Source organism: Vidua chalybeata, chromosome 11 (genome assembly GCF_026979565.1).
Source record: "Vidua chalybeata isolate OUT-0048 chromosome 11, bVidCha1 merged haplotype, whole genome shotgun sequence".
Lineage (NCBI taxonomy): Eukaryota > Metazoa > Chordata > Aves > Passeriformes > Viduidae > Vidua > Vidua chalybeata.
In genome coordinates, this window is record NC_071540.1 from 19,080,710 (window position 1) to 19,104,471 (window position 23,762).

The 23,762-nt window shown below is 52.1% G+C and overlaps 2 protein-coding genes across 3 annotated transcripts; one reads left to right on the top strand and one right to left on the bottom strand.

Annotated features, from left to right (window-relative positions):
* Nucleotides 1-709: 709 nt before the first annotated feature.
* LOC128793471 (cytochrome c oxidase subunit 4 isoform 1, mitochondrial) lies at nucleotides 710-6,470 on the bottom strand. 2 transcript variants are annotated; one of them, XM_053952670.1, is made up of 5 exons: nucleotides 6,369-6,470; nucleotides 5,552-5,631; nucleotides 3,121-3,288; nucleotides 1,790-1,921; nucleotides 710-975 (listed from the first exon to the last, which is right to left on the bottom strand). In XM_053952670.1, exons 2-5 carry the CDS (start codon nucleotides 5,628-5,630, stop codon nucleotides 839-841), a joined length of 516 nt encoding a protein of 171 aa, XP_053808645.1. In that variant the 5' UTR covers nucleotide 5,631; nucleotides 6,369-6,470; the 3' UTR covers nucleotides 710-838. The 2 variants fall into 2 exon arrangements, with proteins under 2 accessions (XP_053808645.1, XP_053808644.1); XM_053952669.1 differs by lacking the exon at nucleotides 6,369-6,470 and adding an exon at nucleotides 5,746-6,032.
* Nucleotides 6,471-9,718: 3,248 nt separating this feature from the next.
* Nucleotides 9,719-18,111, top strand: EMC8 (ER membrane protein complex subunit 8). Its single transcript, XM_053952668.1, has 5 exons — nucleotides 9,719-9,989; nucleotides 14,974-15,050; nucleotides 16,507-16,576; nucleotides 17,045-17,139; nucleotides 17,269-18,111. The coding sequence occupies exons 1-5, from the start codon at nucleotides 9,792-9,794 to the stop codon at nucleotides 17,426-17,428; spliced, it is 600 nt and encodes a 199-aa protein (XP_053808643.1). The 5' UTR covers nucleotides 9,719-9,791; the 3' UTR covers nucleotides 17,429-18,111.
* Nucleotides 18,112-23,762: the final 5,651 nt, after the last annotated feature.

Below are 23,762 nucleotides of genomic sequence, written 5' to 3' on the forward strand. Positions count from 1 at the left end.
CCTCCAGCATTTGCTCCAAAACATTGATTTTCCAGGCACAACCCCCTGGCAGCTCCATGTCCCTCACCCAGCTCAGTGCCACCAGGCTGCCAGAGGCAGGAGCTGTGCAAGAAGCAGGGAAAAGCAGAATTCCAGCAATCACCAGCCTGGGATTGTCACCCTCATCCTTCTCAGCAGCCCAGAGATAAATTTATCACTTAAGGGATTTTTCAGGCGTAGGAAGGGGAGTTCATTGCTTAATTCCCACCAGATTACCTCACCTTAAAAACCTTCCCAAATTTTTGAGTGGAAGAGGCGTCAGCAACAGCCCACCACAGCTCCTAAACCACACCATCAATTTCCTGATGGTTTCCTGTCCCATCAGGAAAAGAGCAAACTTAAATCCAAGCTTGGTTTAGGCTTCAGAAGGGCAGGGATCAGAGGGACCAAAGATCTTGGGAATAAAAACCATGGATGTCCACATGTGGGCACACAAGGAGCTGCATCATAATTCAGAAAATTCCTTCATGGATCAGCTCTGCTCACAGAGACACTGGGAAAAACAGGGAGTCAGAGCTGTTAAAAACCTGCAGGGTCCAGCTCAGCTGAAGGCTGAAGTTTGGCAGCAGCTTTCTTAGCCCTGAAAACATTAAGCCAGGCAGCAAATCCTGCTCAGGAACCCAATGTCCCACCCCAAGAAACCCACCCAGAGACCAGCAAGAGGCAGCTCTCAAGTTAACCAGACATTTATTAGCATTTCTGGAGGTGGAGAGGGTGTTCCAGTACAACAAGCAACGAGGTCACACACGGGTGATGGAATCATCTCATATTCAAGCAGAGCAGGTTCCACTGAGTTGCTTTATTTCTTCCATTCGTTCTTGTCAAAATCCCACTGGGCTGTGAGGCCCTGCACGGGGTTAACCCTCATGTCCAACATCCTCTTGGTCTGAGCTGACACCCACTCGTCGGAGAAGGTGTGCGGGATGGGGCCGTACACTGCAGGATGGGAAGGGAATTATGGAATTATGTCCTCATGCCACCTCAGCAAGTTGGCAATTTTGGGCTAAGTTCTGCTAATAAAAGGGTTTTTTCCCCCTGAAGTCATCCCAATGGAGCAGTGTGCCCAGAGCAGCTGTGGCTGCCCCAGCACTGGAAGTGCCAGGCTGGACAGAGTTTGGAGAAACCTGGGACAGTGGGAAGTGTCCCTGGCCATGGATGGAGGTGAAATGGGATCATCTTCAAGATCCCTTCCAACCCAAACCAGCCTGTGAGTCTGTGATTTGTTCCCATCTCCACTCCCTGCATGCAGTCTCTGCAGCATCCAGCTCAAACCACACTCCCACATGGATTCTCCAGTGGTTTCCTCCATCACCAGGATAACAGCTTCCTGCTTTCCTGTTTCTGGGAGCCTCAAGGCAGGGAGCAGCTCCTTTAAAGGCTGCTCTGCCTCCTGGCAGCTGGAGGCTCCCTGGAGGTTGAATCCTTAGCTGGGAAGGCAGCCAAACGTGGCAGAAACCCAAATGTTCACTACCCAATGCAGCAAAAGAGGGGAAGCTCTGGAATCAGGAATCTCACCACTCACTCCCTTCCATTTCCTGTCCTCCCAAAGCTCCACTCCCTTTCTGTGAGTCAGCTTCCTGAAAATTTCTGCTACATCCCCACAAGCTACAGCTCCAGGATGGAGTTTTCAGGGACTAACAGACAGCTCCTGCTGGAAGTCCCTGTTCTGGCTGTTCCATAAAACATCCTGACCCCACAGAATTCCCATCAGCCATCTCCCGATCCTACTCTCCAGGGAAGAGTTACTTACTGAAGTGCTTCTGCCAGATGAGGATGAGTCCAGTGAGACCAAGGAAGAACAGAACTCCCCCCAGGATGGTTTTCCACTCGTTTGTCCCCTTGTTCATCTCTGCGTAGGTCTCATTGAATTTTATCCGATACACTGGAGGGAAAAAAAGGTATCAAATCCTCTCTTTTAACTTTTCCTGGGACTTGCAGGTGACCAGGAACTCTGCAGAGGGAGGTGAACGAAGCCTGAGGCTGCCCAAAAGGGGATGGATGTTAAATTAGGTTTGGTACCCACCAAAGCCAATCAGTTGTTTCATCCCCACATCAATTTTAGTCTCCATTTTACAGATTATCCTAAAGTTGGGCACAAGTTACAGTGTAGACCTGAAAGAAGGAAAACTGGGAGTTCTCCTTCCTCCCCCTCCAATTCCCAGTGTGGTTATTGACCCCAAAGCTTCCTAGGACAAATAATTCCAACAGGAATGTTTCGAGCTCAAAAGGCTTCTCAGTTGCCACTGAAATCCACAGGAATTTAAAATCCAAAGCAACAGAAAATTTGGAGCAAAGCCTCAAAAAGTTTTAAACCTTTCCCTTCATACCACGAGAGCAGTTAGAAGAGATGAGGCAGATTTATTTGCAAGTCAAAACAGCCACGGGGAGCCTTCATTAGCTGGAATTTGGTTCATGCCAAGGTCAGTGGTTATTAACATTCAAATCCACGTTTGTGTGTGGGGCTCACTTCACCCAGCTGGACTAACAATGGCACGTTGTTGTACTCAAGAGATTTTTTTCCCTGGCTGGTTGAAAGCGGATGGGAATCAAGAAATAAATCTAATTATTATTATTATTATTTGATTTCTGGAAGAGGAAGGAATGGCTGAGTGTGACCTCAGATATGGAACAGAAGGCACAGCAGGGGCATTGCATGTTCTGTAAAAGCACCAAAGATCCTGGGAATAAAATCCATGGAGCACACAAGGAGCTCCATCATAATTAAGAAAATTCCGTCATGGATCAGCTCTGCTCACAGACACCGGGAAAAACAAGGATGAAGAGCTTTTCCAAGTATGGCCTGGAACAAAAAGCTGTCTAAAGACTTCTGACAAGGGCCTGGAGTGCCAGGACAAGGGGAATGGCTTTGAGTGGGTTTAGGTGGGATATTGGGAAGGAATTCCTCACTGGGAGGGTGGGCAGGCCCTGGCACAGGTGCCCAGAGCAGCTGTGGCTGCCCCTGCATCCCTGGCAGTGCCCAAGGCCAGGCTGGACAGGGCTGGGAGCAGCCTGGGGTGGAGATCCCTTCCCACCCAAGCCACTCCACGCACTGGCAGGTCCCTCAGAGCCCCCCAGACCTACATTCCACTTTCTCATCCACGGACAGGGCGCTCCACGATGCCTTCTCCTTCTCCTTGAGCGCCCGCTGCTGCGCAGACAGGTCCCTGACAAAGGCCACCTCGGGCAGGGGGACATCCCGCCGGTCCACGTAGACTGGCAGCGTGTAATCCTCAGCCTTGACCACGCCAGCTGAGGGGACACACACGGGGACACAGGGACACACGGGGATACACACAGGGACACACACAGGGACACAGGGACACACGGGGATACACAGGGATACACACGGGGACACACACGGGGGGACACAGGGACACACGGGGATACACACAGGGATACACACAGGGACACACGGGGACACACAGGGATACACACAGGGACACACACGGGGATACACACAGGGACACACGGGGACACACAGGGATACACACGGGGACACACACAGGGACACACACAGGGACACACACGGGGATACACACAGGGACACACAGGGATACACAGGGATACACACGGGGACACACACAGGGACACACAGGGACACAGGGACACACAGGGATACACATGGGGACACACACGGGGACACACACGGGGACACAGGGACACACAGGGATACACATGGGGACACGGGGACACACACATGGGGACACACAGGGATACACACAGGGACACACGGGGACACACAGGGACACACACGGGGACACACACAGGGATACACACAGGGACACACACAGGGACACACGGGGATACACACGGGGGGACACAGGGACACACGGGGATACACACAGGGATACACACAGGGACACATGGGGACACACAGGGATACACACAGGGACACACACGGGGACACAGGGACACACAGGGATACACACGGGGACACACACAGGGACACACAGGGATACACACGGGGATACACACAGGGACACACACAGGGACACAGGGACACACGGGGACACACACAGGGACACACACAGGGACACACAGGGATACACACGGGGACACACAGGGATACACACGGGGACACACACGGGGACACAGGGACACACGGGGATACACATGGGGACACACACAGGGACACACACAGGGACACACACAGGGATACACACAGGGATACACACAGGGACACACGGGGACACACGGGGATACACACGGGGACACACACGGGGACACACACGGGGACACAGGGACACACAGGGATACACACGGGGACACACAGGGACACACACAGGACACACACGGGGACACACAGGGACACACGGGGACACGGGGACACACACAGGGGGACACACAGGGACACACACGGGGACACACACAGGGACACACACAGGGACAGGGACACAGGGACACACACAGGGACATGGGGACACACATGCACACATGGGGACAGGGACACAGGGACACACACATACGGACACAGGGACACACACACAGGGACAGACACACACAGGGACACACACATGGGGACAGGGACACACACACATGGGGACAGGGATACAGGGACACAGGGACACACAGGGACAGACACACACAGGGACACACACACAGGGACAGACACACACAGGGACAGACACACATGGGGACAGGGATCCAGGGACACAGGAACACACACATACGGACACAGGGACACACAGGGACAGACACACACATGGAGACAGACACAGGGACACAGGGACACACACACAGGGACAGACACACACACACAGGGACACGGGGACACACACATGGTGACAGGGACACACCCACACAGGGACAGAGGGACACACACACAGGGACAGACATGGGGACAGAGGGACACCGGTCACAAACAGCTCTGACTGGTCTCAAACCCCAGCAGTGCAACAGTGCAGCGATGCAGGAGGTGGGAGAGCCTGGCACAAGTGCTGAACATGGAATTACAGAGTGGATTGGGATGGACTGGGAAGGAGCTCAGGGATCATCCCAGTGCACAGCCTGCCATGGGCACGGGCACACTCCTGGCCTCAGGCACTGCCAGGGCTCCAGGGGCAGCTGAGGGGGCTCAGCCTGGAGCAAAGGAGGCTCAGGGGGCCCTCCTGGCTCTGCACAGCTCCTGCCAGGAGGGGACAGCCGGGGGGGTCGGGCTCTGCTCCAGGGAACAGCGACAGGAGGAGAGGGAACGGCCTCAGGCTGGGCCAGGGCAGGCTCAGGGTGGGCAGCAGCAGGAATTTCCCCATGGAAAGGGGGGCAGGGATTGGAACTGCCCAGGGAAGGTTGCAGTGCCCATCCCTGGAGGTGTCCCGGGAATTCCTGAGGTGGCACTCAGAGCTCTGGGCTGGGGACAAGGTGGGGATTGGGCACAGGTTGGACTTGGTGACCTTGCAGCTCCTGTCCCACCCGGCTGATGCCATGACTGCGACCCCTGCCACCTCCCCAGGCTCCCTCCCTGCCCACCCAGGGCAGCTTTCTGTGCTCCTCCCCCTGCCTGCCCCCGACCCACCGTGTCCATGCGCCCTGAGGCACAGGGAGGTGGAGATGGATCTCCTCCCGACCAGGCTGAACACTCTGGAAGCCAACATCCTGCGGGGCAGGCAGCAACAGTCGGTGCCAAGGTGAGATAAGAACATTTTCCACGAGTTTATATTTAAAAAAAAAAAAAAAATATATATATATATATATAGCCTAAAGATTTACATCTCCTTCTCCAGAGGGCAGCACACCACTCCATGCTGGGGAGGATATTTAGTGGGATATTCTCCCACTAAACCGACCGGGATGAGCCTTTCTCTCCCCGTTTTTAACCCGAGCCTCCTGCACTGGAAGCAAAGGACATTCCCTTATTGAAACCACCCTTCGAGGACGCTGTCATTCCAAAAGAAACCATTCCTGGGCGGATTGCAGGAGCCCCAAGCACATCCCGGAGCCACTGCAGCAAGCCCAGCGCAGGGAGCATCCCAGGGAAGGAGCGGGATCCCACACAAGGGATTCCCACCCACACGGGATTCCAGGCCCTCCGCTGACCCCAGCCCAAAGCCGCCCAAACTCCCGCTGTCTGCCCCCGACCTTGCCCTCCCTGCCTGTCACCTCAGTCCCGCCCGACATGTCGCGACACCGCTGACCGAACCCCGCACGGGCAGCGCGGAACCCGCGGGAGGGGTCGCAGCGCTCCCCCCTCACAGCCCTCCCCGCATCCCCCCAACCCGCGCTGCCCAGCCAGCCCGGCCGTGGATGGGGATGGCGGGGGGGGGCTCCGCTCTCCCTCCCAGCCCGTCCCCAGCCCGTCCCCGGGCTCCGCCCGCCCGGCCCGGCCTCACGACCTGGCGACCGTCCTCTACGGCTGGCGGGACCGGAAGGAGCCGCGGCCGGAAGCGCGGGGCACGCCGGGAGCGCGGGGCAGCGAGCGGGCCGGGCCGGAGCGGCCCCGCGCGGGGGATGATGGGATGCGGGCGGACCGCCCCCGGAGGTTTCTCCCCGATTCCCAAAATCCCGGGATCGCTGAGGGTGGGAAAGAGCTCCGGGATCATCGAGAGCCCACCCTGTGACCCCACCTTGTCCCCAGCCCAGAACTCTGAGTGCCACCTCAGGAATTCCCGGGACACCTCCAGGGATGGGCACTGCAACCCTCCCTGGGCAGTTCCAATCCCTGACCCCCTTTCCATGGGGAAATTCCTGCTGCTGCTCACCCTGAGCCTGCCCTGGGCCAGCCTGAGGCCGTTCCCTCTCCTCCTGTCCCTGTTCCCTGGAGCAGAGCCCGACCCCCCCGGCTGTCCCCTCCTGGCAGGAGCTGTGCAGAGCCAGGAGGGCCCCCTGAGCCTCCTTTGCTCCAGGCTGAGCCCCCTCAGCTCCCTCAGGATCCTCCAGCCCTTCCCAGCTCCCTCAGGATCCTCCAGCCCCTTTCCCTCTCCCTCAGGATTCTCCAGCCCTTTCCCAGCTCCCTCAGGATCCTCCAGCTCCCTCAGGATCCTCCAGCCCCTTCAGGATTCTCCAGCCCTTTCCAAGCTCCCTCAGGATCCTCCAGCCCTTTCCCAGCTCCCTCAGGATTCTCCAGCCCCTTTCCTGCTCCCTCAGGATCCTCCAGCCCCTTTCCTGCTCCCTCAGATTCTCCAGCTCCCTCAGGATCCTCCAGCTCCCTCAGGATTCTCCAACCCCTTCCCAGCTCCCTCAGGATTCCCCAGCTCCCTCAGATCCTCCAGACCCTTCCCAGCTCCCTCAGATTCTCCAGCTCCCTCAGGAATTCTCCAGCCCCTTCCCAGCTCCCTCAGGAATTCTCCAGCTCCCTCAGGAATTCTCCAGCTCCCTCAGGATTCTCCAGCCCCTTCCCAGCTCCCTCAGGAATTCTCCAGCCCTTTCCCAGCTCCGTTCCCTTCCCAGGACCGGCTCCAGCCCCTCCAGGTCTCGTGAGGGGCCCAGAGCCGGGCTCAGGGCCCAGGTTTGGGGGCCGGGAGCAGCCGAAAGCAGGATGGAAAAATGGGAAAACACAGGGGATCAGCGCGCCAGGCGGGGACAAACGGCACCACCGAGGTCACTCGGGGTGGTGCCTTCCACACAGAAACCATTTCCCTTTATTATTTTCCCACCACATAATCCCAGAGATCGTTTCCAAACCCAGTGATCCCAAAGATCTTTTCCCACCTGATGATCCCAGAGGTCGTTTCCAACCCGAAAATCCAAGAGATCTTTTCTGATAATCCCAAATATCTTTTCTGATGATCCCAGAGATCGTTTCCAACCCCATAATTGCAGAGATCTTTTCCCACCCCATGATCCCAAAGATCTTTTCCAACCCAATGATCCCAAAGATCTTTTCCCACCCCATGATCCCAGAGGTTTTTTCCCACCTGATCATCCCAGAGATCACTTCCAACCCGATGATCCCAGAGGTTTTTCCCACCCCAAGATCTCAGAGATCGTTTCCAAACCCAATGATCCCAGAGATCTTTTCCAACACAATGATCCCAAAGATCTTTTCCAATGATTCCAAACATCTTTTCCGATGATCCCAGAGATCGTTTCCAACCCCACAATCCCAGAGATCTTTTCCCACCCCATGATCCCAGAGATTCTTCCATCCTGATGGTCCCAGAGATCTTTTCCCACCAAATCATCCCAGATTATTTTCCCACTCAATGATCCCAGGGGTTTTTCCCACCCCATGATCCCAGAGATCGTTTCCAACCCGAAAATCCCAGAGATCTTTTCCGATGATCCCGGAAATCTTTTCCAACCCAATGATCCCGGAAATCTTTTCCAACCCAATGATCCCAAAGATCTTTTCCCACTCCATGATCCCATAGGTTTTTCCAACCCCACAATCGCAGAGATCTTTTCCCACCCCATGATCCCAAAGATCTTTTCCAACCCAATGATCCCAGAGGTTTTTCCCACCTGATCATCCCCGAGATCTTTTCCAACCCAATGATCCCAAAGATCTTTTCCCACTCCACGATCCCATAGGTTTTTCCAACCCAGTGATCCTGGAGATCTTTTCCAACCCAATGATCCCAAAGACCTTTTCCAACCCAATGATCCCGGAAATCTTTTCCTACCCAATGATCCCGGAGATCTTTTCCAACCCAATGATCCCAGAGATCTTTTCCAACCTGATGATCCTGGAGATCTTTTCCAACCCAATGATCCCAGAGGTTTTTTCCCACCTGATCATCCCAGAGATCACTTCCAACCCGATGATCCCAAAGATCTTTTCCAACCCAATGATCCCAGAGGTTTTTCCCACCCCAAGATCCCAGAGATTGTTTCCAAACCCAACATTCCCAAAGATCTTTTCCCACTCCACGATCCCAGAGGTTTTTTCCCACCGGATCATCCCTGAGATCTTTTCCAACCTGATGATCCTGGAGATCTTTTCCAACCCAATGATCCCAAAGATCAGTTCCCACTCCATGATCCCATAGGTTTTTCCAGCCCAGTGATCCTGGAGATCTTTTCCAACCCAATGATCCCGGAAATCTTTTCCTACCCAATGATCCCAGAGGTTTTTCCCACCTGATCATCCCCGAGATCTTTTCCAACCCAATGATCCCAAAGACCTTTTCCAACCCAATGATCCCGGAAATCTTTTGCTACCCAATGATCCCAGAGATCTTCTCCAACCCAATGATCCCAAACATCTTTTCCCACTCCATGATCCCATAGGTTTTTTCAGCCCAGTGATCCTGGAGATCTTTTCCAACCCAATGATCCCGGAAATCTTTTCCAACCCAATGATCCCAAAGATCTTTACCCACTCCATGATCCCATAGGTTTTTCCAACCCCACAATCGCAGAGATCTTTTCCAACCCAATGATCCCAAAGATCTTTTCCAACCGATGATCCCAGTGGTTTTGCCCACCTGATCATCCCCAAGATCTTTTCCAACCCAATGATCCCAAACATCTTTTCCCACTCCATGATCCCATAGGTTTTTCCAACCCAACGATCCCGGAGTTCTCTCCCCACCCCACAACCCCAGAAGTTTTTCCCGCTCTCCCGCGGCACTGCTCCCACCCCTCCCTGCCCCTCACACCTCTCACCCCTCACCCCCCGATCCACCCCACCGATTTTTTGGGATCCTCCCGCACTTTCGGGACCCTCCCCACAGCCCAAACCCGCCCCTCACCGCTGTCGCAAAGCCGGCCGCGCTTGGCGGCGCTTCCCGACAGCCGGCGGCGCTCGGCGGCGGGCGGCGTGAGGCGGGCAGCGCGGCCGCACCGGGGCCGCACCGGGGCCGGGCCGCGGCACCATGAAGCTGACCACGCAGGCTTACTGCAAGATGGTCCTGCACGGCGCCAAGTACCCGCACTGCGCCGTTAACGGGCTGCTGGTGGCCGAGCGGCCGCCGGCGCCGCGGCCGCCGCAGCCCGCGCTGTTCGTGGATTGCATCCCGCTCTTCCACGGCACGCTGGCGCTCGCCCCCATGCTGGAGGTGGCCCTGACCCTGGTGAGGTGTCGCCGCAGGGGTGAGGGGTGCTGGCAGGGTTTTGGGGGGGTGTAGGGAGGTGTTGGCACGGTGCTGGCGGGGCAGGGGGTGGAAATGCTCCAAAAAATGGAATAATTGGGCTGGGAGAGCTGGGGGTGCTCACATGGGGAAGGGAAGGAGCCAGGGAGAGCTCAGAGCCCTTCCAAGGCCTGAAGGAGCTCCAGGAGAGCTGGAGAGGGACACAAGGGATGGAGGGACAGGACACAGGGAGTGGCTCCCACTGCCAGAGAGTGGATTTAGATGGGATTTTGGGAATTAGGAATTCCTCCCTGGGAGGGTGGGCAGGCCCTGGCACAGGTGCCCAGAGCAGCTGTGGCTGCCCCTGGATCCCTGGCAGTGCCCAAGGCCAGGCTGGATGGGGCTTGGAGCAGCCTGGGATGGTGGAAGGTGTCCCTGCCATGGCAGGGGGTGCAATGGGATCATTTCCCACCCAAACCATTCCGGGATTCTTTTTTTCCAAGTGCTTCAGGCTGCGTGGATGAGGTACAAAGTTGGGAGTTAAAACATCTGGGCAGGCAAATGCCAAATCTCCAAATTTTGGTGGATAGGGAGAAAAAAAAAGTTAATCCTGAAAGTCATTAATTGCTAACAATCCAAAAAAGAGTAAGACACACCCCCAGTGCTGCCTTCCCAGCTCTCAGCAAGAGATGCCTTCCCCAAGATTTCCTCCCCCTGGGGTTTTAAAAGGAATTACCTTGAATCCCTGCCCTGAATCCAGCAGATTTTCAGCCAGGAAAGCAGCATTTGCTCTGACACATCAGCAGGGAAGGGGAACACAGCCTTCCCTGAGCCCTGCAGCTTCCTCATTCTTCCAGGAGAGCCACGGTTCCTTGGAGGGTGCTGAGGGCCTGGCACCGGTGCCCAGAGCAGCTGGGGCTGCCCCTGGATCCCTGGAATGCCAGGAGCAGCCTGGGATGGTGGAAAATGGAATGGGACGAGCTAAAGGTCCCCTCCAACCCAAACCATCCCATGATTGTGGGCAAAAAAAGATCCATCCCTACTGTAAAACCTGGGTGAACTTAGCGGGAAGAAATGGTGATAAACTCTTGTTTAGCAGGTTGAATTATTTCTTTATTATAACTATGTTATAATATATTATATATATTATATATATATAAAATATTATATATATTATATATTTTATATATTATATATTATATATATTATAATATATAATATATTATATATATTATTATATATTATATTATTATATAATATATATAATATAGAATATATATAATATTATATATATTCTATATAATATATATTATATATATATTATATATATATATAATATTCTATACAAAGGAAGATACTAAAACTACATACTTACTTTTCTAACTCCTATATCTACCTTGCAACTTGTGACCTTCTCTTGAGAGTTTAGACACAGATGGATTTGATTTGCTGTCAGGATTAAACAATTCTTACTAGAATCTGATTAAGCAATTTCCCCAGGTAAACAGTTCTCCAAACACATTCTACGTAAGAAAAGCAAGGAGCAGAAATAGAAATTGTTTTATCTTTCTTTCTCTCTGTGCTCCTCTATGAAAAATCCTAAGGGAAATGTGCTTGCCACACATCCCTTCTTGATACTGTTAAAAAGAACAAATTTCTGGTTCCTCCAGACTCGTCCTTAATGTTTCCCTCAGTGTTTTTCATCCCAGTGAAGATTTTATTTGGAAACAGATTCCAGTTATTCCTAAATAAATTCCCCCTTTTTTTTTTTTTCCCAGCTGAGGTGATGCCGTGGCAATGTTGACATCTTTGTGGAGCCTGGAAATGATGAAATGCAGCCAGAGGCACAGGACAGGAGCTGAGCCTGAGCCCTGACCAGTTGGTTTTACCATAAAACACACAAAAATCATCATTTTAAATTTATTTACAGCAGCGTAGGAGTAGCAGAGCACTGTGTGCTTTCATTAAATCAGATTAAATGTCTTTCCACAGGGTTTATGGCATTGAATTTTGGTAAACTTCAGGCCTTCAGTGCAGCTTTTTAGTGTAGATCTTGGAGCAGGATCAGATTATTAGGAAATAAATCCTGTTTCTTGCAACATCTCCAGGAAGAAAATGATCCCAGAGCCAAAGCAGTGGCAGGATTTTACTTATTTACTCCCAGTTTTTGGTACAAAAAGGCAAAGATTGGAAGCTCTTGGTGTTTCCCACAATAATTAGGGCTCTGAATGGTTACAGCCACTGCTGTGATCCTTTAAAAAACAGAATTTTTCAAGAGCCCAGGGCCTTTTGCTGCTGTTCTGGGTTTAAACAAAGGCAAAGGTGTCAGTAAATCCTGTCAGAGCAGCTGTGAAAATTGGATTTTCTCACAGAAAAGGTTGGAAGGGGGTGATTCCACATCTTCTGTACGAGCTGGCGTGTGGATCCAGAATAAATCAGGGAGATCAGGGTGCTTAAACTCCATTTTTGTAGCAGAGCAGCTTCATTCCTGAAGGATTTCAGAGCTGTGGCAGGATTTAATGGGATCTGCTTCTTTCCAAGTTCAGTTATTGCTGATTCTTGGGTGAGGGTGGCCCTGTGGGAGGGGTTTTAAACCAACCCCACAAGTTCCACCTCCTCTTCCCTGCCCTGAATCCTCCCAGAACGGGATGGGAACAAAAAAAAAAAAATCTCCAGATTTCATCTGGAAATAGAGGAGGGACTTCCAAACTTCAAGGCTTTGCCTCCTAAAACTTTCAGGGGGTCCAAGGGATGGGAAAAACCCCAAACCAACACCTCCAGAGGGTGCTTGGGCACTGAATTCCCCAGGGAATGTTCACATTCCCACCGTTCCAGAGCTCCAAGAGAGTTTGGACAGCGCTGCCAGGCACGGGGAGGGATTCTGGGGGGTCTGTGCAGGGCCAGGAGTTGGATTGATGATCCTTGAGGGTCCCTCCCAGCTCAGGATATTCCAGAATTCTCTGATTTCCCGGGATTTGGCACTCCAGAGGGCAGAGCAGCAACTCCCATGTTTAATTTGCATTCTGAAATCCTTTCCCAAGCCAGAACTGTGAAGAAAAAGTGAATTAAGTTGCACTGGAGCCTCTGAATTTCTCTTCTAATTGATGTGGTTTTACAACCAGAGCTCCAAAAAGGAGAAACCGAGGAGCACTTCCCTCTCCTGGAACAGCACTCAGCTCCTCCTCCTCCTCCTCCTCCTCCTCCTCCTCCTCCTCCCAGGGTTTTCCAGCCCTGGTGGCTGCACCAAACCAAAGCCACTTTGGATTTTTCCTTGGCAGGACTGGATGTGACTAAAAATATTTCTAATAATTAAAATATTTCTAACATTGAAAATATTTCTAACATTGAAAATATTTCTAACATTCAAAATATTTCTAACATCAAAAATATTTCTAATATTCCAAATATTTCTAATATTCCAAATATTTCTAACAGGAGCTAATTGCTGTAGGATGCCTGTTGGGGATCAGTGCTGGGCTTGGAAATCACAGCTGCAAACAGCTTTCATTCCAAAATGAGATTTTTTTTTTTTTTTTTCCCCCAATTTGTTTTATGCAGGAGCAATTTTTAATTACCAGTTAGGAAAGTGAGAACTTACAATCATTCTCTTCTTTCTTTTCAAGACAGTTTTTGGTATGGAACAAAAATGGATTTAGGGCTGCGGTTTTTAATCTTTAAATGGATGGAGTTGTGTTTTTTTAAATAATAATAATAATTATTATTATTAATTTTACTGCCTAGGCTGCTGGCTCTAATGCCAAGCTTTCAAACCACTCACAATTAAAACCAAAGTCCTAAGCCCTCAAAATGGGTTTGGAATTGAAACAGCAGCTCTTGCAGGGCTGCACAGCTTTTTTTTTTTTTTTCCCTTAAATCCGTGTGATCACTTGGATTATTCACATGGCTGCTTTGTTTGGTTGGCTCTGCAGTCTAATACAATAATTATTGCTGAAAATGAGATTGATTTGACTCCCAGGATGCCACAGGTCAGCACCAGATGTATTTTTGGAGGCTTTTTTAATAGAGCTGGGGAGGGTTTTTTGAGGCCGAGCTCTCTAGGGACTGCAAAGGAAAATTCGAGCTGCTTCCTCCCCTTCTGTCTTTGTATTTTGCTGACTTGATACCCTCAATTCTAATAAAAAACATCATATATATATAGATACCATGTATATATATATAGATAGATAGATAGATAGATAGATATTTTCAAAGCCAGACTCAGCAGGAGGAATTCAGCTCCAGTTTAAAGCAGCAAGAACAGCAGTGTTTAAATTCATTTAATTAAAAAGCAACAACCAACAAAACTACCTAAGGTTTGTGCTTGTGTAAATCAAAAAGTGTCTCAATTATATGCCAAAAGTACATCTGGTTAAGCATTTACATAGAGATGTTTAATAAGGAAGAACTCTCAAAGGAAAATCATTTTATCTCAGTTGAAAAGCTGCTAAATGGAACAAACTTCTGCCTCACATTCACCTTCCACCTCAAGCTTTTCTTTTCTAATGAAGGCCCCAAATGGTTGCATTTCCCCTAGAAATGGGACATTTAGAAATAAAACCTTTCTGCGAGGACAGGGCGGCCACACATCCACGAGGGCAGCATTCTCTGAAGTGCCTTGGCAGAAAATTGTCCCAGCCGTTGGTGGGTGAGACCCAAACCCTCTCCAGGCTGGGTTTAATTGTCCTGTCACTGGGATTTAGGCCAGGCTTTGACTGAGACAGCTCCTTGCTCTTTTGCTCCATTTGGTTAATGCTTCCCATCATCCTCCAAATGCTCTGCTGGGTTTCTCCATCCCAGCTCAATCAGCCCAACTGTGAGCACTCCCACAGCCAGACAGAAATATGGATTTATTTCAAGAACCCCGTGGCAGAGATGGAGCAACACTGCTTTATTTACAGGACAGCCATGAGACTTCCTTCATCCTGGGTTGTTTAATTTATTTTTTCCCTTGATCCTGGAGGGTTTATTGTTCCCATTGCTTTTCCAGATTGATTCCTGGTGCAAGGAGAACAGCTACGTGATAGCTGGATATTACCAGGCGAACGAACGCGTGAAAGATGCCAGGTGTGTTGGGCCAATATTTCCTTCTGTTTGCTCTTTTAGCTCGTACCTTGGACTCTGCCAGCAGCAATCATCCCCAGAAATCAGGCGTGTGTGATTCACTCTGACAACTGTCAGCTGCTTCCACATTGTCTCCGTGGGGCTGCAGGATGTGGCCTTTGGTCAGGTGCAGCAAGCCCAGGCTTTGCAGGATCCCTGCTCTCCTCCCGTGGCTGCTATAAAAGGCCACTCTTTGAACCAGTGCCAGCTTCTTGAATTGCAGTTGTCAGGGAAAAAGCCAAAATCTGCAGAGTGTTTTTGCTCGTGCAGTATGGATCTTGGAAAGTCTGACGACTCCCAGGATCTTAGGGAAAGTCAGGAGTGACCTGATTCTTTCTAAATTTCTTCATCGTCGCTGAGTTTTTCTCCAAGCAGTTTTTTACTGGTGGTAAAGAAGTGGAAGATGATGTCAGTCAGGCAGTGATACCTCTTATTTATCACTTCTTTTCCTCAGGATTAGTAATTTTTTTCCGTGCTGGCTGACTCAGATTACTCACTAAACAATAAGGGACTTTCCTGTGGAGCCACAGTTTAATTTTAGATCTGTGTATTCCAATTCTTCCCCTCTATCTGTTGGACAAATCCAGGATTGGGACTAATTAGAATAAGAGCAACCTATTTAAAGTATTATGCCCCATCCCTGGAAGTGTCCAAGGTTGGATGGGGTTTGGAGCAGCCTGGGATAGTGGAAGGTGTCCCACCCATGGCAAGGGATGGAATGAGAGGATCTTTAAGGTCTCTCCCAACCCAAACCATTCCATGATGTTCTGATTCCAGTTAATTGTTAATGTACATTCAAACTCAATTATGTTTATTAAGGAACACTTGTGACTTCTAAGGTGTCTAACAGGGATAAAAGCATTATTTGTCCTTTCCTTATAAATCTGCTGAACACATTTTTAAGGAGGCGTTACAGTTTTTCTCTTTGAGGTTTGGAAGAATATCACAGGCTTGATGGTTTTTTAAAAGTTCACTTTGATTTCTGAAGGTAACTGGCACCACACAGAGATTGTCAATGGCACCACATTAAGTGGCACCACATAGAGATCTTTGTCACCTTTGAAACGTGGCAAAGTTTGTCAAGGGTTATCTGATTTTTGACAAGTTTTCAGTGCAGACTGGGGAGAAAACTCAGTTTCTTTTTTAAATGCCTGCCAGGGCAGAGTCTTTGGTCTGGGGGAAGAAGAGAGGAGGGCACCAAATGTTGATTCCATGTCATTCCAAAGCCATTCCTAAACCCAGCTGAGCTCCAGTTCGAGTGCTGCAGAGCCTTTTATCAGCTGTGGCATCAGCTCCTTTATTTTGTTCCTGTTTGCAAGCACCCAGAGTCACTCTCACATCTCTCTGAGCTCATTTCCTGATGCTTTCAGCTGAAACTCATGGCTCCCATCACTCAGTTCCTTTTCCTTTTTTGCTCCAGCCCAAACCAGGTTGCAGAGAAAGTGGCCTCCCGGATTGCCGAGGGTTTCACGGACACTGCGCTCATCATGGTAAAGAACTTCCTTCCCCTCACCCCCCTGTGTGTTCTGACCCTGCTGCTGGACCAGGGAAATGCTGTTCTCTGGCTCCTTTCACGAGGAATTCAGTTTCTCTTCCCCTCCAAAATGCTCTGGGGAGGAGATGCAACGAGCAGTGAAGTACAGAGTAAATCCACAGAGAGACCGTGGTGAGCTCTCTGCCACCTCAGAGCAACTGGAGGCTTTCTCTACATGTTCAGGCAGCAATTTCTGGCTGCAGCCCACCTCGTGCAACTTAAATTCTTATATTTAATGTCACAAACAGGGCTTTGCCTCCTCACTGCTGTGACAAAGGACGTTGGCAGCTTAAGTTTGGCAGCTGGAGAGTAAAACAGTGGGTGGGTGTAAGACGCCCTGTTTTTACAAACTGATTTCTGGTTTATTTCATCTCTCGGGATGCTGAGGAGAAGACTGAGGTGGTGTTTCCGTGTCCCACCCCAGGTTGACAACACCAAGTTCACCATGGAGTGTGTGGAGCCTGCCATCCACGTGTACGAGCTGCACGAGAACAAGTGGAGGTGCAAGGACCCACACGTGTGAGTGAAGCGGGAGCTCCACGGGCTTTGGGGGAAAACAGGCTGTCCTCGTGAGGACGCTGCAGCATGGCTTCATGCAGAGGTTTTTTGTGGTGATCCCAGTTGATGCCTGGTTCTTTTCCATCCTAGTGACTTCTGTGAAGACTGGACCGAAGCCCAGCGAATCGCTGCCTCCCTCCTGGACAGCAAGTCCTACGAGACACTGGTGGATTTTGATAATCACCTGGATGACATCCGCAACGACTGGACAAACCCGGAGATCAACAAAGCTGTGCTGCACCTGTGCTAGGAGGGATCCTCCTGACTACTCCATGGCCATTCCCACTCTGTACTGAAGAGAGAAAAATGCTATTTTTGAATGTAAATAGAATTAATATTCAGTACCTTGTGTGGAAAGCTGACTGATTAAAGAGGAGTGGCCTGTCCCGTGGCGCGGTGCTGTGTCCGTAAAGCCACGGAATGTTGGTGGTGACATTCCCTGGAAGAGCTGCCAGCTGTCACTTGCAGCTGTCCTCGTGGACACCATCCCACTTGTAGTGAATGTTGCTATTCCTTGGAAACCAGAACTGCTTCTGCTTGGCCCCCACTGTTCCTATTCCAAAGTTTTGACTTCAGCTTTTCTAATCTTCTCAGAGGTTACTTTTTAACAATTTCTGGAAATACCTTTCCAAAAAAAAAAAAAAAAAAATCAATCCTGTCCTCAGATGAGAGATTTTAAGGGCAAATAGATCAAATGGGAGGTGAATGGTTTCTTCTGGCCTGGGTTGGAATTGTAAATCTCTTGGCACAGTAAAATGCAAACTGCTGAGGATGTTCCATGCTCATGTGTCACCTGTTTTGCAGTGCTTTAGCATGACAGAGTTTTAAAGCAGTATTCCCAAATAATCTGGTGGTTCCTGCTCTCTGTGGGCTTGACAAGCACAGTTACTGCTTGAATGTGTTAAACCCAAAGTAAATGATTTATAAAAAGGACTGGAAGCACACTACCGAGTTTGAATCTCCAGTTGGAGAAATTAACTTTATTAATTTCATGCATTTTGAGGGGGGAGTTAATCAGCAGATCTCACTTTCCACATGATCCAAGTACATGGAATCAGGGAGCCTAGTTCAGCTTGCCTAGTCTTTCCCATTAATATTTATTTCCAAGGAGAAGTTTTCTGGACAATGCAGCTTTGTCCCAGCCTAGAAGAGCTCTTTGTTGCCTCTTTCCTAATTGTAGTTAAACACAACCTCAACCTGCCACAATTCCTCCAGATTTCCTTCTCTTCCTGCCCAGAAATGTTGTTACAAGGAGGATCCAAATATCCACAAAATGTCTGCCTGTCTCCAATCTTAGTGTTAAAATCACAGCAACGTTTGGGCTGGAAGGGACTCGGAGATCATCTGATTCCATGGGCAGGGACACCTTCCCCATGGGCAGGTTGCTCCAAACCCCATCCAACCTGGGCTTATTTCAAAGTGGAATTGTCAGAACCTCACGATTTCGAGTCAATAAGCCCAAGTTTTACTCCTGGTCTTGGAGAGGGATGGGGCAAGGCTATAAATCCCATTTACAGCAGGGAATAGACCCTGGATGCCCCCAGACTGTGGAGTTCCTTCCAGGTGAGATTCCACAGGGCCACGGGGTGAGGTCAGAGGGAGGAGAGGAAGCTTTGGGCACTTTGGTTTTTATCTCCCTGCTGTGCAAGGGTGAGGTGTGATTGCCAGAGGCTGGCACCGAGTCAAGGACCTTCCCTAGGCTGAGTCAGGCTTGCAGGAGAGGGAAATGTTTTCACTTGTTGACTGAAAACATGTATTTAGCTCCCCAAAGCAGTGAGATAACACATTCCAGTGGCTGCTCCGCTCCATTTCTGTAGGAAAAGATATCCCGGGAGCAGGATGCAAAGCACCCAGGCTGCAGGAAGAGGACTTTGTACGAACACCCAGTGAAATCCAAGGTATTGTTCCAGAGGCAGATCGTTATCTTAGCCAGATTCCTCGAGTGGGGTTTTGTCAGAAGGAGCTGCTGCGTCTCCTGAGCCACAGGAAATGTGTTTCTTGTTCTTTGTAACAGCATCTCCTATTCAAGCTTTGATCATAAATATGCAAATTCAGGCTAATCCTGCTCCCCCTCTTAGGCAGTTTGTCTCCTCAGCTTGTAACCTGCTGGAATATTCCCTGTGACTAACCTGGGACGCACTGCTGGAAGGGGAGCAGCTTTTAATGCTTTGTCTTCCCCTTTTTTTAATCTCTTTGCTTTCAAATGAGGATCTTTTGCCACCTGCAGAAGCCCAGGCTGGCTTTAAGCAAAGAGGACAAGCCCGCAGATCTTATCTCCCCTGGCCTATTTGCATTGAAGGCTGGACAAAAGCAGCAATTCCATAAATCCAAGCAGCCACCGTGGCTCTCCTGGAAGAATGAGGAAGCTGCAGGGCTCAGGGAAGGCTGTGTTCCCCTTTCCTGCTGATGTGTCAGAGCAAATGCTGCTTTCCTGGCTGAAAATCTGCTGGATTCAGGGCAGGAATTCAAGGTAATTCATTTTAAAACCCCAGGGGGAGGAAATCTTGGGGAAGGCATCTCTTGCTGAGAGCTGGGAAGGCAGCACTGGGGGTGTGTCTTACTCTTTTTTGGATTGCTAGCAATTAATGACTTTCAGGATTAACTTTTTTTTCTCCCTATCCACCAAAATTTTTGAGATTTGGCATTTGCCTGCCCAGATGTTTTAACTCCCAACTTTGTACCTCATCCACGCAGCCTGAAGCACTTGGAAAAAAAGAATCCCGGAATGGTTTGGGTGGGAAAGGATCTTAAAATCATCCCACTGCACCCCCTGCCATGGGCAGGGACACCTTCCACCATCCCAGGCTGCTCCAAACCCATCCAGCCTGGCCTTGGACACTGCCAGGGATCCAGGGGCAGCCCCAGCTGCTCTGGGCACCTGTGCCAGGGCCTGCCCACCCTCCCAGGGAGGAATTCCTAATTCCCAAAATCCCATCTAAATCCACTCTCTGGCAGTGGGAGCCATTCCCTGTGTCCTGTCCCTCCATCCCTTGTGTCCCTCTCCAGCTCTCCTGGAGTCCCTTCAGGCCCTGGAAGGGCTCTGAGCTCTCCCTGGAGCCTTCTCCTCTCCAGGGGAGCACCCCCAGCTCTCCCAGCCTGTGGGATTCTCTTTTCCCCACTCAACCCGATTTTCCAGAACAGTGACAAACATCCCCACAAGCAGATGGGTGCCAGGAGCCACGGAATCCCTGGCCAGCTGTTCTGGGTCGCTCACAAGTGAGGTCCCTGCTCGCAGGGAATGCCAGGTCCCACATTCTCCCTGAGCTCATCACTCTGTGTGTGCATACAAGGATTTGGGGAAGCTTTTTCCCCATCCAGCAAGCCAAGCCAACTGCTGCTGGCATTTCCCCTCTTCCCATCTGCTCCTGGGATGTTCCCTCCCCGAGGAAAGCCAGCAGAGATGTAACAGCTCCAGCTCTTGCAGCTGACACGGGAGCAGGTGAGCGGTTCAGAGATCACCCGGCACAGCTGGAGCCAGGAGCAGACAGATGTGCAGAGCCCACCCCAGCCGTGAGGGGCAGCCCCCTGCCCCAGGAATTCCTTCAGCGAGTGGCAGGCGAGGAGAGGTGACAGTGACAGATGCAGGAAGCAGTGCCCGGTCTCTCTGCTCCCTGGCTCGGGTCCTAATCGCTGCACTCCGATGTGGGAAGCGTCTGGAGATGCCGCTGGAGGAGGGCACTGCCAGGGAGAGCCGGGATAATGCTAATGGAGGAGGCTGTTAGTGGGGTGGGCTTGCGGCTGAGTGCAGCCTGGAAAATGGCCTCGAGGGGAAATGCGCTCGATTTGAGAGCTCTGCTTCTCCTTTGGGTGGAATTCAGCTCCTGGAGCCCAGCTGGGGCACCCACACGAGCTGGTCCCTGTTGGGCTGCTCCCCTCCCATCCTGCCCGGGCTCTGCTATTCCCAGCTGGACTTGAACACCTCCACACGTCCCGGTCCTGCAGCACAACCCCCTCCTCGCTTCCCCCACCCAGCCCTCCCGCAGCCGGCGGCGCTTTCTGCGTGCCCAAGGAGCCGCTGAGGGCTTTATCGATTTCCCTTTTTGATTTTTTTTCACTGTTGCTTTTAGACCACATTTTCACCCAGCCTTCTCCTTCGAAAGTCCACCCCAGCTGCTTCCCTTCCTCTTGGTTTCCCGTGGAAGGCGGCAGATCTGGGCAGACCTGGAGAGGACGGACACGGGGGGCTGGCAGGGCGGACAGCGCTCCTGCCTGTGGCACTTCCAGCCTGCCGGAGCTGGGATGAGGGAAGCAGGGAACTCTGCTCTCAAAAACACCCGGTAGGTGGGCTGGGGGTGAGGGGTCACTCCGGGAGCGCTTCCAGGCAGCGCCGCTCCGGCTGCAGCGGGATGCGGGCAGGATCCGTGCCAGGCATGGCCCGCTCTGCGCACGGCCAGCCCGCCAAGGCCGAGCGAAACGACGCCGCCCTTCCTAGAAATGCACCCTGGAGCTTAAAGGATGGACCTAATTGAGAAACTCTATCGAGGTTGTAGCAGCAGGGGATAAAAGGGAAAGCTGGGCCCAGATTAAGCTGGAGCTCAGCGAGCCGGGAAGCGCGGCAGCCGTGGCCAGGTCCCTAAGCCAATTCCCGGCCGTGGCCTCCCGGCTGAATCCATGCCGGGGGAGAGGTGCTTTGTTCTGGATGCAGGAGCTCTGTGCCTCAGGTACGTGCTCGCTCCCCCCTTCCCTCCCGACTCCCTCTGCAGCAGCTCCCGCCTCATCCCGCTGGATTTTCTCCGGGGGTGCTGCCAGCCCACGCGGTTCCTGCCGGTGTCTCGCTCTGCCAGTCCTGCCAAGAGCCGCTGCTTGGGGAATGCTGGAGCTGCTCCAGTTTCCCCGGAGCCTGCATCTTCAGCTGCCTCCTCGTGACATCCTCCTCCCTCCCTCCCTCCCTCCCTCCCCACGCCTGGCATCCCCTCCGGGTGCCACTCGCCAGCCCTGGTGACTCTGGATCTCCGGGAGGGAATTTCTTCTCCGCTCCCAGCACTGGTTGCCACTTCCAGCTCTGGCAAGCCCCAGGCGGGACCCTGCAGCCCCTTTCTGGGGCAGCTCCAGAGCCAGGCTGGGAGCAGCCCTTTCCCCTGCTCGGGCCAGAAGGGACGGGGGCAGGAGGGGACAGGTGGCCTCGTTGCTCCGTTAGCACGGAGCCAGGGTGACGTGTCACCTGCGTTAGCAGACCCTGCCACTCTGTGACCCAGAAAGCTGCTTCCTCCCCCTCCCTGCTGAAAGGGGAGCCCAGCTGGTGTTTGCAGGAGCAGCTCCTGAAGGGAGCCAGCAGAGCTGCTCCGGGCTCTCCGGCCAAAGCTTTTCTTGTGGCCGCTGTTTGCACAACGCGTCCCTTGTCCCTGCGGTTCCTCTGGCGCCTGGGAAGCAGCAGCTCTCCCTGCCCTCCCCCCGAAGGCAATGTGGGAGGCTGCCCTCCATCCTCACCCCCCTGCAGGGCCTCAGCCCCGGGCCAGGATGGAGCAGGAGGGCTGGGAAGCAGCGGGAGAGGAGCAGCCCGGTACCAAAGGGACACAGGCAGGGCTGGAAACCAGCCAGTGACCACCTCGGGGGACAGCCAGGCTCCGGCCAGCTCTGCAAGGACGATCTTCCCCCAGGGAGTGAAGGTGGCTCCATAGCCACCCACCCCCCTGAGCCCATCCTCGTCCTCCCCTGGCCAGCTGGCTCTTGGTGGGCTTTGGCCGCTTGCCCTGACGTGATGCTCAGCAAGTCACAGCTCAGAGCCTTGTGACAGGAACCAGGATCTCCTGGGAGGGAGGTGACCCTGGAAAGGGGATGTTGAGCCCACTGGGCTGCTCCTGTTCCTGGCACTCGGCTCCTCCTGACCCTGCTCACCCAGCAGTGACCAAGGCACCACACCAGAGGGGCTCCAGGCCCCTCCCAGTCACCTCAAGGTGGACAACCCCCACTTTACAAACCTTCACAAAGGTTTTTGCTTTGTTCACCAGCCCCGGGGGAGGACAGGAAGGGGCGTTTGACGCTGTGTTTGTGCCTATCAGGTGTCAGCAGAGCAGCTGGAGCTGTGCTGCACCCGCAGAACTAACCACAGGTATTTTAGCAGCCTGGTGTTTATGTTTCCCATCCCTGCTGCAGCAAGACAATCGCTTTTTGTCGCTGTTGTAGCAACAACTGCTGCTCCAGGCCAGGCTAATTCCAGCCCTCGTGGGTTTGGGGCTGTTTGTTCTCACCCAGCAGCAGCAAACAGGTAGTTTTGGAGACAGGCAGTAAAACAGCTCAAGGTGGAGGCGGGATCTGTGCTGCTCTGGCTGGATTTGTGCTGCCAAGGAGCTCCATGGCCCCATGGGGTGCTCTGAGTTTGGGATGGGATCTGCAAAGATCAGGTTTGCCAGGCTCTGCCTCAGGACTTGTCTCTAAGTCTTAGACTTTACAGCTGAACAGGGGAAAAAAATCCACATAAACCGATTAATCTGTCCGTTTTCTGGGGGAAAAAGGGAGCTGTGGGTTGCAAACGTCTCTGCCCAGGACTGTGCCCGCAGCTGGAGCTGCAGCCTTGCCCCTGTGCCACCCTCCTGCTCCTGGAGCTTTGCAATACCTCAGTTATTTGACAAATCGGAGGAGTCAGA

What these genes read in the sequence shown, in the direction of transcription:
- LOC128793471 (XM_053952669.1), bottom strand. An exon ending in CCTCAGGGCGCATGGACACG is followed by an intron (nt 3,289 to 5,551) that starts GTGGGTCGGGGG and finishes GTGTCCCCTCAG; the next exon opens with CTGGCGTGGTCAAGGCTGAG. An exon ending in CGTGGATGAGAAAGTGGAAT is followed by an intron (nt 1,922 to 3,120) that starts GTAGGTCTGGGG and finishes TTTTCCCTCCAG; the next exon opens with TGTATCGGATAAAATTCAAT.
- EMC8 (XM_053952668.1), top strand. Translation starts at nt 9,792, where the DNA reads ATGAAGCTGACCACGCAGGCTTACTGCAAGATGGTCCTGCACGGCGCC. An exon ending in TGGAGGTGGCCCTGACCCTG is followed by an intron (nt 9,990 to 14,973) that starts GTGAGGTGTCGC and finishes TTGCTTTTCCAG; the next exon opens with ATTGATTCCTGGTGCAAGGA. An exon ending in AGGTGCAAGGACCCACACGT is followed by an intron (nt 17,140 to 17,268) that starts GTGAGTGAAGCG and finishes TTTCCATCCTAG; the next exon opens with TGACTTCTGTGAAGACTGGA.